The 13,793-nt window shown below is 36.4% G+C and overlaps 1 protein-coding gene across 1 annotated transcript in view; it reads right to left on the reverse strand.

Annotated features, from left to right (window-relative positions):
• The window catches only part of itga11b (integrin, alpha 11b), a 43,351-nt gene extending 38,893 nt beyond the window's left edge, over positions 1-4,458 (reverse strand). Inside the window, exon 1 of the mRNA XM_048159495.1 lies at positions 4,222-4,458. Coding sequence (XP_048015452.1) covers positions 4,222-4,282 — 61 coding nt within the window. The 5' untranslated portion in view covers positions 4,283-4,458. The remainder of the gene's footprint in view (positions 1-4,221) is intronic.
• Between the last annotated feature and the right edge of the window lie 9,335 nt (positions 4,459-13,793).

Raw genomic sequence — 13,793 nt, forward strand, 5'->3', positions numbered from 1 at the left:
TCTTCCGTATATTTTCCTGACCCCATTGGCAGATTTATTTTTTTCTTGTTTCATGCACAAACTCACCTTTTTTAAATTAATTTTGCTTTTTCCGTAAATGAATCTTGTTTTGAGAGATATTTGTAGTGGAAAACAAGATAAAAATTCTGAGGAAGAAAATTGCTTTTTGCAGTGTAGTGATGCTTGTCTTAGGTACTGTAATTATTTTTGGCATGAATACTGCGTTCACATTAAGAGTCACTGATAAAAGGTCTAAATGTTACAATATGTCTAAGAAACGCTCTTACTCTTTTGTTGTTTTTAAAGAGGCAAAATTTATCTCACATGGTGCACAAAGATGATAAACAGTCAATAAGAGCAGGAGGGAAAAATCAAGCTAAACACCATCGGCAGCACAAATCAAAGGGAATTTTTTGTGTCCTCTGATGGTCTGTTCTCACTTCCCTCGGGTTCTGGATGGACATTGGCAGCGACTCTCAACAGTAAGTGCCTCTGGATTTCATTTAAATGTTTATCGGGGTAGGTCACTCGAATATGGTATTGTAGAAGTGATGTCACATTGCCTTTCAAGTTTAATTTCCTGGGGAAACGTTTCCCCTGACAGGGAAAAAAGAAAAAGGGTCAATCACATTTCCTCTGTATTCTTCTCTTTTTCTCAGCAGGATGAAAAGTCCCACAAAGAAAGAGGATCAGGATGAAAAGTCAACACAGTGGTGATATTTGATATTAAATTTGGTGATATTTGTTAAATTATATTTTTCTATATATGAAACTAAAAACGCTAGTAGAATCATTCATTCATGATTCATTCAAACCAACTTATTTATTTATGAATGATACTGGGTGTTTGGAACTATTATTATTGATCAAATAGAGTCAAAATTGTTTGAGTCAAAAAGGGCAGGTCCTTGAGCATCACAAAATTACGTCATGCGGACGGCTGAAGTATACCCAGGGCTTTAGGGTCTGTCTGTGCACATGCCTGTTAAATATTAGTAATTTCAATACTTTAACTTACTTATTTCAGTTAGTAAAACCATTGGTTTTATTGAACCCAAAGCACTCCTTTAATACACCATCTCTGGGAATATGAGGCGAAGCGTTAGCCAATCGCTACTTGTTATTGTGAAATCAGCCAAGATCTGTGGCAAAATTACAGCCACTTTACAATAGTAATGACTATAACGAATGTTATGTGCTCAGATGCTCTGCATTCTTGAGGGGATCTGGTGACATTTCATTTTTCATGTGTGATTGACCATGTGTTCCAAATCCTAGTGAGAAACCTTATTGCGCACTGCATAAAAATATATATATTAGCTAAAATGCATATATTTTAATCAGATTGAGACAAAAATCTCCAGTTGGGTCGCCAGAATTGGATTTATCGCAGTCCTTTCAGACCAGTTCTGGCTCAGATGAGAAATGAATCCACGACCAACACTTTGGGCCAGAAATTATCCTAACCAGACATTACACTCACATGGCAAGTGACTGCGTAAGATTCCAGGATGGTAAAGTCTTCACAAAAGGATTCTGGGAAAGTGCTCTTAATTTTGAGTTATTGAACAGGTGGCTCTTCTGACTCATCCAAGTCTGTAGATATGGCTCAGGTCCCTCTTTCAGTGTTTTTTCACCTGTTTTACTGTCCAACAGGTGAAACTCACAAGTAGGATCACTTAATAAAGAAACAGCACACCTCTCCTCAACAGGACACATGATTTTGACATCAACACTGCAAAAAATGTAGTATTTTTGTTTTCCAGGACAAATATCTGAACATTCTTAAATCAAGATAGGTTTACTTGAAAAGCAAAATAACTTAAGATATTAAGTCATGTATACTGAAAAATGGATCAATTGACCGTTCGCGAAGACCCGCCCCCTTTAGTTACTGTTGCTACGTCCGACAAGCCATGATGCCGATCTCGCGCCACAAATCATGTTCTCACGCAATGAAAAATACATTGCGGAGCAAAGAGGAGATTCACAACGCATCGACAGACAAGACAGAGCAGGTTACTTATGATATTAAACAAAGTCACGAATTTCAAATTGTCATTTTTAAAGAAATTTAAACAATAAATACCATTTTGTGGCTCTTTAATGTGTCGTGACAGATCACTGTAGCGCCTCAGTTCAAGTGAACTTCAGAGAACCGATCATCTCTTCCTACTAGTTCATTTATAGCATCAAATAAACATGAATGAACATCAGAAGGAATGTTGTTTCAATCGCGGAAAGACATAAATACACACCATTTTTCAAGTTCAAGTCCACCTGCGTTAATCTACTAACTCCCCTGACTGCTTTGTCGGCATTATGATTGGTTAGATTGCCTGTCAATCAAACTCCTGGCGAAGGGTCAATTAAGTGAGTTTTTGCTTAAAACAAAAACAAATATCTATCGGCAAAGTAAGAAAAAAAGTCTTGTTTTCCCTTTAAGGTCATTTTTCTGACCACAATGGCAGATATTTTTTCATATTTAAAGAATAATCTCAATTTAGATTTTTTTTTTTTTTCAGAAAACAAGACTTATTAAGTCATTTAACATCTCAAGTAAATGTATCTTGATTTGAGAATTTTTAGATATTTGTACTGGAAAACAAGAGTGTCCCAAAAGTGAATATTTGAAACCCGTAGGCCTATCTGAGGTTTTGATTAAGCTAAAAGTAGGTTAAAATCAGTCAGACGGATGGTATTTTCTCCTCATTACTGGCAATTATCAGCGTATCAGAACTCCCGCCAGAATTCCAGGCCGAGACACTTCCCGTGTCATCATCAGCCAATCAGAGCGCTCTCCAAGAGCGTAAACATCTCCGTGAGTATTCAAATTTAATGCATCACAGTGACAACAATTATGGTCCTTCTTTCACATGTGTTTTGACTCTAAAGTTTGCCCCAATTGTTTTTAATGGGAGTTAGCCATGAATTAGGTCCTTTTTCCAAAGCATTCCTTAAAAATATCTCGCCTCAGACGTTCTTTTTCCACTTTGAGACGTCTATTGTTTTTAAATGACCGTATTTAAGAGCTCCCGTAACTGCTCCTCAGAGACCCACGTAAACAGTGTAGGCTAATAAATCTGCGCCCTCTGCTGGAGGCCACATGCAAACGCAGCGCTAAATTCCATGCTTCTATGTTTCCTAAACGTTTCAGAACAGTTTTTTATTGTTTGAATGCAGGCAAATCTTCTCATTAGAAATCGTTCAGTAAATCTTTTCAGACTTAGCTTTTTGACTAGTCGCATCCCCTAAAATAACAAATATTTGACCAAATGTTTAAAATATTATAATGATTATTAAATATTATGCATATTGTCTTGTGCATGCCAGTTTGGGAGCTGCTACTCTTGGAAATCCAGTCAGTTGAGCTGTAGGACTGAAGTTCTGGCACCTCTAGTTTGGATCGGTCTATATTCATGAGCTAATATTTGAGGTAACCACTTCTCAGCTCGTAAAAAATCTCTGGGAAGTCAGTCCACCAGAATACATCTTCTGTGCATACATTTATTATAATCGAACCTATAACATATGCCCTGTTGTGTAGGTCCATTAGATGAGTGAGTGTGTAAGTGGGTCCAGATTGTGTGTTTGATCCTGATCATAAAAGTCCATCTGGATGTTCTGGTTGAAGCTCACACAGTAATTCCTCCTCCTTTATCAACCTGTCGTTCCCAGAGCAGTAAAGGATCACTATAATGAACTTGAGATCAACTTGATAAAACCCAAGCACTCACAAAGTACTTAATTTCTCAGAACTTAGAAAGCACACAACTATTATGACTGTTTTATCACACTTGTTAAAGAAAAAGTCTCTTTAATATCTCAATTTTGTGTCAATGAGATTAAAATAAAGAGCTTTTGCCCAAGTATTAACAGGTTTCTTCTAAGAAAAAGATACCTCTACTTGAGATGCTAAATGACATAAGATATTAAGTCTTAAAATGAAATGAGTTTATGCATAAAACTGGCAAATATCTGCAAGTGGGGTCAGAAAAATACACTTGTTTTCCCTTTGAATTAAGTTTATTTTTCTGACCCCACTGGCAGAAATTTGTTCTTAGCATAAACCCACTTAAAATCTGAAATCATTTTGCTTTTCCAGTAAATGTATCTTGATTTAATAATGTTTAGATATTTGTACCGGAAAAGACAAAAATAAGTTTTGCAGTGTACGCTCTCTCAAACACCTGTCAATCATGCTTGCATAAGCTCACTCACCTGGCAGCAGAGCGCCGATCCACATCAGCCAGAAGTAAGTGTACTCCATAAGTTCATGCATGAATCAATCAGTGCGTGTTCATGAGGTCCTCCCAGCGAGAGCAGACGGTCGGGTCTGATTGAGTCCTGAACCGCAGCAGAACTACATCTGAGAAGGAGGAGCTGACAGCTGACACGAGTAGGAGGAAAACAGGCCGACCATCCTCAAACTCTCAACACTGAGAGAGAGTTTGGAGCAGGTACCCGGTGAGGTGCGTTTATTAGACCAGACTGACCTTTCTAGCTGCTTCCCGCATGCTTTTACTGCTCTTAAAGCTGCTTCATGTCCATCTCCAGATGTTCAGCTCTCCAGCTTACATCTGTCGGGTAACACCACAGAGCTCAAGGGACTTCCATAATATGGTGATTTATACACTCTTTAAAGACTTCAAGAAATCAAAATTGTGGCTATAATTCACCCAAAAAATTTGTCACCTTCGTGTTGTTCTAAACCTGTATGAGTTTCTTTCTTCTGTTGAACACAAAAGAGGATATTTTGAAGAATGTTGATAACCAGTTTCATTTTACAAGAAAATACTATTCCAGTCTTTCTACAATGCAAAAAAAAAAAAAAAGATTTTCTTACTAATTATTTACTCAGCATTGTACTGTATGGAAACTTGTTTCCACCACTGAATAAGAAATAAAATGTCGGAATTGCGTGATATAAAGCCGGAATTGTGTGAAATAAAGTCGGAATTGCGAGATATAACGTCGGAATTGCGAGATATAACGTCGGAATTCTGAGATATAAAGTCGGAATTGCGAGATATAACGTCGGAATTGCGAGATATAACGTCGGAATTCTGAGATATAAAGTCGGAATTCTGAGATATAAAGTCGGAATTGCGAGATATAAATTCGGAATTGCGAGATATAACGTCGGAATTCTGAGATATAAAGTCAGAATTGCGAGATATAAAGTCAGAAAGTCAGAACTGCGAGTTATAAAGTCAGAATTGCGAATTATAAAGTCGGAATTGCGAGTTATTAAGTCGGAATTGCGTGATATAAAGCCGGAATTGCGTGAAATAAAGCCGGAATTGCGTGATATAAAGCCGGAATTGCGTGAAATTAAGTCGGAATTGCGTGATATAAAGCCGGAATTGCGTGAAATAAAGCCGGAATTGCGTGATATAAAGCCGGAATTGCGTGAAATTAAGTCGGAATTGCGTGATATAAAGCCAGAATTGTGTGAAATAAAGTCGGAATTGCGAGTTATCAAGTCAGAATTGCGAGATATAAAGTCAGAAAGTCAGAACTGTGAGTTATAAAGTCAGAATTGCGAATTATAAAGTCGGAATTGCGAGTTATTAAGTCGGAATTGCGTGATATAAAGCCGGAATTGCGTGAAATAAAGCCGGAATTGCGTGATATAAAGTCGGAATTGCGAGTTATTAAGTCGGAATTGCGTGATATAAAGCCGGAATTGCGTGAAATAAAGTCGGAATTGCGTGATATAAAGCCGGAATTGTGTGAAATAAAGTCAGAATTGCGAGATATAACGTCGGAATTCTGAGATATAAAGTCAGAATTGTGAGTTATAAAGTCAGAATTGCGAGATATAAAGTCAGAAAGTCAGAACTGTGAGTTATAAAGTCAGAATTGCGAGTTATAAAGTCGGAATTGCGTGATATAAAGTCGGAATTGCGAGTTATTAAGTCGGAATTGCGTGATATAAAGCCGGAATTGCGTGAAATAAAGTCGGAATTGCGTGATATAAAGCCGGAATTGTGTGAAATAAAGTCGGAATTGCGTGATATAAAGCCGGAATTGCGTGAAATAAAGCCGGAATTGCGTGAAATAAAGCCGGAATTGCGTGATATAAAGCCAGAATTGTGTGAAATAAAGTCGGAATTGCGAGTTATCAAGTCAGAATTGCGTGATATAAAGCCGGAATTGCGTGATATAAAGTCAGAAAGTCTGAATTGCGAGTTATAAAGTCGGAATTGCGAGATATAAAGTCCGAATTGCGAGATATAAAGTCGGAATTGCGTGATATAAAGTCGGAATTGCGAGATATAAAGTCAGAATTGCGTGATATAAAGTCCGAATTGCGAGATATAAAGTCGGAATTGCGAGATATAAAGTCGGAATTGCGAGATATAAAGTCGGAATTGCGAGATATAAAGTCGGAATTGCGTGATATAAAGTCGGAATTGCGTGATATAAAGTCAGAAAGTCAGAATTGTGAGATATAAAGTCAGAATTGCGAGTTAAAGTCAGATTTACTTTTTGTTTTTTTTGTTTTTTTAGTGGTGGAAACTTCCATAGCATTTTGATATTTTTCTGAAAACAAGACTATATCTTCTCCAGTAAATATATCTTGATTTAAGAATGTTTAGATATTTGTACTAGAAAACATGACAAAATTACTGAGAAAAAGCATTCTTCAATTTTCTTGCAGCATACTGTACTTCAGCATTACTTGCTGTTTGGTATTTGTGAAATTTTCTAGCGATTTCTGAGAGAAAATAGTTTCAAAGGAAATACTACTCTAATTAGTTTTTTCAGCGTGCGGTTTAGTTTGTCAAATGTGGGCGTCACACTCTGGAAACCAAAGTAAACAGATGAATATCCTGGAAGCTGGTGAGGGGGATATACAACTACAAACCCCCAACCACAACAGAGACACTGCTGATTAAACCTTCACCTTCATGACTCAGTGTGTTTAAGAGACTCCAGACGTGAGGAGATGTTTGATACTCTAGAAAAACACAGCAGGAGCTGATTAATGCTCTTTACCGTAAGTCACGGGAAAAAAATGAAAGTTCAGTCATCATTGTGTCATTTTCAAAGCCATATAAGTTTCTTCCATTGAACACAAAAGATGTAGGTGTCAAGATCCCAAAGGGACATAACGGCACCATATGAGTATTCAGGAAGTCATATAAGATTAATGTGAGGAACAGACCCAAATATAAGTCATAATTCACATAATTCAAGATTTTTGTGGTGTTTTTGGTCTTTTATTTTTGTGTTACTAAAGTTAAAAAAGTGAAATCATAATCAACCACCCCTTTAAAATATCTAAAAATCCTTAAAAATGATAATAAAAAATGACTTGAGAAGCAACACTGCATAATATATTAAGACTTGTCTTCAGAGAATATATCTTTAACATGAGCTTTTATCACTTGTTTTAAGTATAAAGAAGTTAAAGTTTAAAAATCTACCAGTGCAGGTAGACAAAAACAATTGCATTCAAGATATAATCAATGAAACCATGCACTAATATCTAAGTGTTGCTTTTAAGATATTTTAAATGGAAAACAATACATTTTAAAAAAGTATTTTTTTGCAGAGAGTGTATTTTGTCGAGGAGCGAGTGATTAAGAAATTGGTGCACAAATTCAAAAAGAAAAGCCATGGAAATAATCTGGAATATGGATCAGCAGACATCAGACCGCTATAAACCTTTAAATACAGACTTTGTGGGTGTGTTTCAACTAATAATGTTCACAGCCAAAAACGGCTACAATTAAACCTGCGTCAAATCAACCTCAAAATGCATCAGATGTGCTAAAATAACATCTGACAGCCACATCAAACAGAAGTGAAGTCAGTTTGAAACATGAGGTCATCTGTGTCTTTATTAAATCCTGTGACAGGATGGAAGGGCGTCATGGAGTAAATCTGTGCAAAGTTGGCCGTGCATTTCGTTCATCTGGACCAGCATGAAGACGGTGTTGTGTCTGCCAGACCAGGTCTGTTTCAGAGTTAACCCTGAAAATGCATGTGTGTGTGTAGGTGTGTGTGCATGTGTTTCACAGACGCGTGTGTGTTTGTGCAATATGGAATCCATTATGAACAGGATGTTCCTGCCAGGTTGAACTTTTTCAAATAGATTTAATGCGGGCGCTAGGGTGTTGCCATGCCGTTTCAAAAATGTGTTACATTGTTTTTGGCATGTTGCTAAGGAGTTGCTATGGTGTTCTGGGTGGTTGCTAGGTGTTTTTCCTCCCCTTTGGCATGAAAAGAGTCTTCAGTTCAACAAATCCAGTTCAACAAATATTACCAAGATGCATAAATAGTTTACAAATTATATATATATATATATATATAATTTGTAAACTATTTATGCATCTTGGTAATATTTGTTGAACTGGATTGTGTCAAGACAGTCAGTAGTCACAAAAAACTGCTTAAGCAATGTGTTTTTAAATAGATCTGAATGGAGCTTATTTTATCCAGATTTAGCTCACAGAAGTTATTGTTTCTCAGAAATAGAAATCACTCTGACAGAGTGATGGGGTAAATCACTGGTTTAGTCATGTGATGTAATTCTGTCTCCTGGGAAATGATTTCTGAAGCCAAAAGAAATCTGAACGTTCCCACCAGCTCACAGACACTGCTGCAAAATCATTTACTCTTATAAATATAGTGTTTATAACAATGAAGTGATACAGCTGAGATAATGACGATGACATTCACTTTCATTTTCATATAGAGAAATATTAAATTCACCAAAGTGGTTTAAAACCCAATTTCACCTATTTCCAGACTTTTTAACCATTCGCTATCAATATAAATAGTAAAGCAAGAACTTGACGTACACAAACCAAAAGTTTTATGTCATATTACTGAATCAGTCTGACATCGGTATAAAACAGCTTCACAAAATCAAACACTTGGGTTCAAAACTAGACTCAAAACTGCTAAATTAATATTAAATAAACTCTAAATTCAGACTGGATGAGAAACAGTCAATGCTGATGTAAAATTGCAGTGTTTCTAAGTTGGCACATGTAAATTAAACTCTACATCACAGCAAACTGCCCATATGACACATCCCATACACACTGCATACTGGAGAATTATTAGTAGGCTTAGTCCAGGACTAATGAGCTGAATGATGTGGGTTGGGTTGATTATTTGCAGCAAATGTGTCTGATCACTGAGAGACTTAAAAAGCCATTGGTGGCTTTTCATGATGGATATGTGAGCGATAACAAAGACTATAGACCTTATGTAGCCCCGCCCCTTTTCAGCGCTGCGCTCGTTGTCTTTTGACTTCCGGTTTGTATTTCCACAGCGATCGTATGTATTTATGAATGAACTGCTCATTTTAAAATCTTCTCGTTCTACTGACATTTGTTAAGACACCCGCTTTAAACATTACAATGCTCATGATAACTTTTGTTAACTCTACAACACGTAAATCCACTTCACCAGCTTCTTCAACAGCGATGCAGGGCTACCGCGAAAACGGAAGTTCAAAGACAATATTCTAAAGATGGCGGCGCGCATGTTTCTCTGGAAAATAAGGTCTATAGAATAATACAAGACCTGTCACTCGTATTGTTTTGAATGGGAGAAAGTGTAACGCGCAATATAGCGGAATAAGTCCCGCCTTCTAAATAAGAGCCAATCGCCGACTGGTCAAGTCATCGCGTCACTGCAGCAGCTGTTAGAAGCACTGGTTTCTATAGAAACAGTCAGACGCGCGCCTCTGAAACATGGCAGAAGAGACGCGCATTTAGGTCTGCGCATGCGCATTAGCTTGATCCAGCCTAAAAAATACAGTTTATAGACCCTTTTCACATGACGTCACACAGCTTCCGTTAGGACTCGAAGCAGTGTATCCTCACTTCCGTCAGCATAGTGGAATACTAGCGCGACTCGAATGAAGTGCACTCAATATTTGTACATATGCCACAAATGTGGTTAAAGGATGACTGTAGTCGCCCAATTTCATGTAAATTCAAGGTGAGGTATTTGGCAGCCGCAGATCTCAAACAAACTTACCGATCGGTGCGATTTGCTGCTTAAAGTCGGAGGAGGTGAATACGTACTGAAGCCACATGCACTTTGCTGTCTTTATTGCAGATGAAGCTGTTTATATATATTTGTGAAATAAACGCATGTTTCCAACATTTACGTGCAGTAAAAAACTATTAATTCAAACCTTAATGCACTACTTATTTCAGTGCCTACTACAGGCCTATGTACAATGAAGATCAACATAAGCTTATTCTTTTTAAATATCAAAGTCTATTTTTATACTTTTATTTCGATAAATATGGCATACATAATAATACAAATTGTGTTTAATATAATACTATTTCTACATGAAGACTGTTAATGTTGTAAAAACTGACTCATGTACATGGCATTTTTACCATAGTAAAAAAAACATTGTCATTCGTCTCTTTATTGCAGAACAAGATCGTCGCATACAAAAATATATATAGAGGATTTACAACAGTACTCATTGTTATAGCAGCAAATGAACAAAATCAAATTATTTCTCCAGGGAATAACATTAAATGAACACATAGGCTACTTCCGTTTTGTATTTTCAATACACTTCTTACAAATTATACAATCTTAATATATTGCAGCAGTTCAAACTGGTATGATGTAAAATTATCTCAAATCTTCACACCATTAATTCTTCGGAGTATTATATGTGGACGTGTTACTTCCAGATGTCCATTATTTGTAAATAAATCTCACAAGAACAATATCCATTATCATATAGCCTACCAATTTCTAAAAATAAAGATTTTTTTTAAAGACAATATTCTTGTTATTCCAAATAGGCTAACAGATTTGGACACACAATCGTGATAAAACTCAATTCAATGACAACATTGCTAAAGTTTCTGCTCGTGGAAACCCTAACCAAGGCAGTTACAGAAAGGAAATAATAAATATCATTACCAGAAGAAGCCGACTGTGTAAATCCTTAACATAAACCGTTCGCATTTAAAGTTATTAAAGCATTTTCCCGAGAAGTCGCCAGCGCGAAGGTAAGACGGAACAACTGATACACTGCTTTGCGGATAGGCGGAAGTTAACTGACGTCATTGTGAAAAGGGTCTATTGTCATGATTCGAGCGTTTGGATAAAACATTTATAAGACAGCTGTTGTCAGAATTCATTGGTGATTTCAAATATGAAATGTAATCGTAAGGTTGGCAAACAGTTTTGGAGAATTTGATGTTTCCCCTTCAAAGAGATTGCATGATGCCCAGGATGCCCGAGAGGCGTTTCAAAGATGGCCGCCGAGTGAAATGACTCGTCTTAAAGGGACTTTGGTGATAATGAGTGTGTGGATTGTTTGTTTGGTGCAACACTGACAAAAGAAAATGCTTGTGATGAGTAATAGGAGTGTGAGGACATGTGCTGGGCTGAAAAAAAAGGGAAAATACTTAAATTAGATGATTTTTAATTAAAGGCACAATATGTAACTTTTCGCCACTAGAGGTCACCTATTCAAAACAAAGGCATAGCTTGATGCCGAGGGAGTTGTCGTCTTCACGTCTACACTGGTAGAAAAGAATCGGGACGTGACTCGGGCATCATTGATAGGCGACGCACAGACACGGTCCGTGTCCTGGTTAAACTTGCTTATTTCTCTGGATTTAAACATTCTTGGAAACACTTTGGGATAATGTAAGTACACAAGTCAACAAAATATATAACACTGTTCTAGTGGTTTTTGGATATTTCAATCAAAAAAGTTTACATATTGTGAATTTCTATCAGCAAAGATTTTCAAGTAACAGTAACACAGCTGAAGATTTTTGTAACTGAAATCTGTGACAACTAGCCCCCATCTCCTTTATTTTCCAAAAACTCCAAAGCTTTCATTTGTATTCACCAAATACATTTAAAGGTGCCCTAGAATCAAAAATTTAATTTACCTGAATAACAAGAGTTCAGTACATGGAAATGACATTAAAAGACCTCCGAAGAACAGGCGACATCTCAACATAACACCTACTGTTAAGTAACAGTCGGGATCATTAATATGTACGCTCCCAATATTTGCATATGCCAGCCCATGTTCAAGGCATTACACAAGGCAGTATTAACGTCTGGATCTGTGCACAGCTGAATCATCAGACTAGGTAAGCAAGCAAGAACAATAGCGAAAAATGGCAGATGGAGCAATAATAACTGACATGATCCATGATATCATGATATTTTTAGTGATATTTGTAAATTGTCTTTCTAAATGTTTCGTTAGCATGTTGCTAACGTACTGTTAAATGTGGTTAAAGTTACCATCGTTTCTTACTGTATTCACGGAGACAAGACTGTTGTTATTTTCATTTTTTAAACACTTGCAGTCTGTATAATTCATAAACACAACTTCATTCTTTATAAATCTCTCCAACAGTGTGTAATGTTAGCTTTAGCCACGGAGCACAGCCTCAAACTCATTCAGAATCAAATGTAAACAAATAAATACTATACTCACATGATCCGACGCATGCATACAGCATGCATGACGAACATCTTGTAAAGATCCATTTTGAGGGTTATATTAGCTGTGTGAACTTTGTAAATGCACTGTAATATAGTCGTGAGCTCGGGGACGGGGAGCGCGAGATTTAAAGGGGACGCAGCCTGAATTGGCGCATAGTTAATGATGCCCCAAAATAGGCAGTTAAAAAATTAATTAAAAAAAATCTATGGGGTATTTTGAGCTGAAACTTCACAGACACATTCAGGGGACACCTTAGACTTATATTACATCTTGTAAAAACTGCCCAGGGTTTTTATAACTAACTGAAACTAAAATTAAACGTAAAACCATAAAAAAAGGTGCTTGAAATGAAATAAATTTAACTGAAATAAAATAAAAATTAAAATATCCTTTTTTTATTTCAGCAAGTTTCATTTTGATGTTCTAAATAAATATTAATAAAAACTATATAGACATTAAAAAATTACTAAATCACTAAAACAAACTAAAATTTAAATTAAATGTAACATTCAAATAAAAATATTAGTGAAAACTATAATAGAATTTCAATAAAACTAAAATAACAGCTGCTGAATACTAGCATACTATACAATTTTTTTTTACATATAAGATATGGTAAAATTAATACAAGTACACTCTAATAAAAAATGTTGGGTTGTTTTGACCCATGCTTTGGTAAAATATGGACAAACCAAACCATTGGGTTTAAAAATTTAAATAGCAAATTTAAACCAATGGTTGGGTTTGTCCATGTTTGGCTCAAAACAACCCAATATTTTTAGAGTGTAGTATACGAGTGTGTGGTTTTGAATTCAGCAAGGCTGCATCCGAAATCACATACATACCTCCCTACTATATAGCTGCCGAAAAACAGTATGTGACAAAAGAAGCATGTCTGAATTCACAGAGTAGACAAAAAGTACCTGTAGGTCACATGATAATGACAACATGACAGATGCAGTACATTCATACTATATAGAACATACTTTTTAAAAGCAATAACATATTCAAAATAAGTACCTATTCAAGAGAGTATGCGATTTCGGACCTTCACCTGATCAGTGGCTGATCGGAAGTTGTTGTGTTTCATCTCACAGCCACATGAGGGCGTCACACCACTTTTGGATTGTGTCCTGATGACACAAAACATTGACATTTACTCATTCAGCAGCCTTCATTCAATCAAAGAGTACATACAGAGGAAGATGTTTGAACATTATATTGTCTGTATAGGAAAATGAATGCATTTCCAAAATGAAGTAAACTGAGCAGGGTTTAATCTCCAGAACATTGAGTTGAACACAGTAAACCT

Source organism: Megalobrama amblycephala, linkage group LG15 (assembly GCF_018812025.1).
Source record: "Megalobrama amblycephala isolate DHTTF-2021 linkage group LG15, ASM1881202v1, whole genome shotgun sequence".
Lineage (NCBI taxonomy): Eukaryota > Metazoa > Chordata > Actinopteri > Cypriniformes > Xenocyprididae > Megalobrama > Megalobrama amblycephala.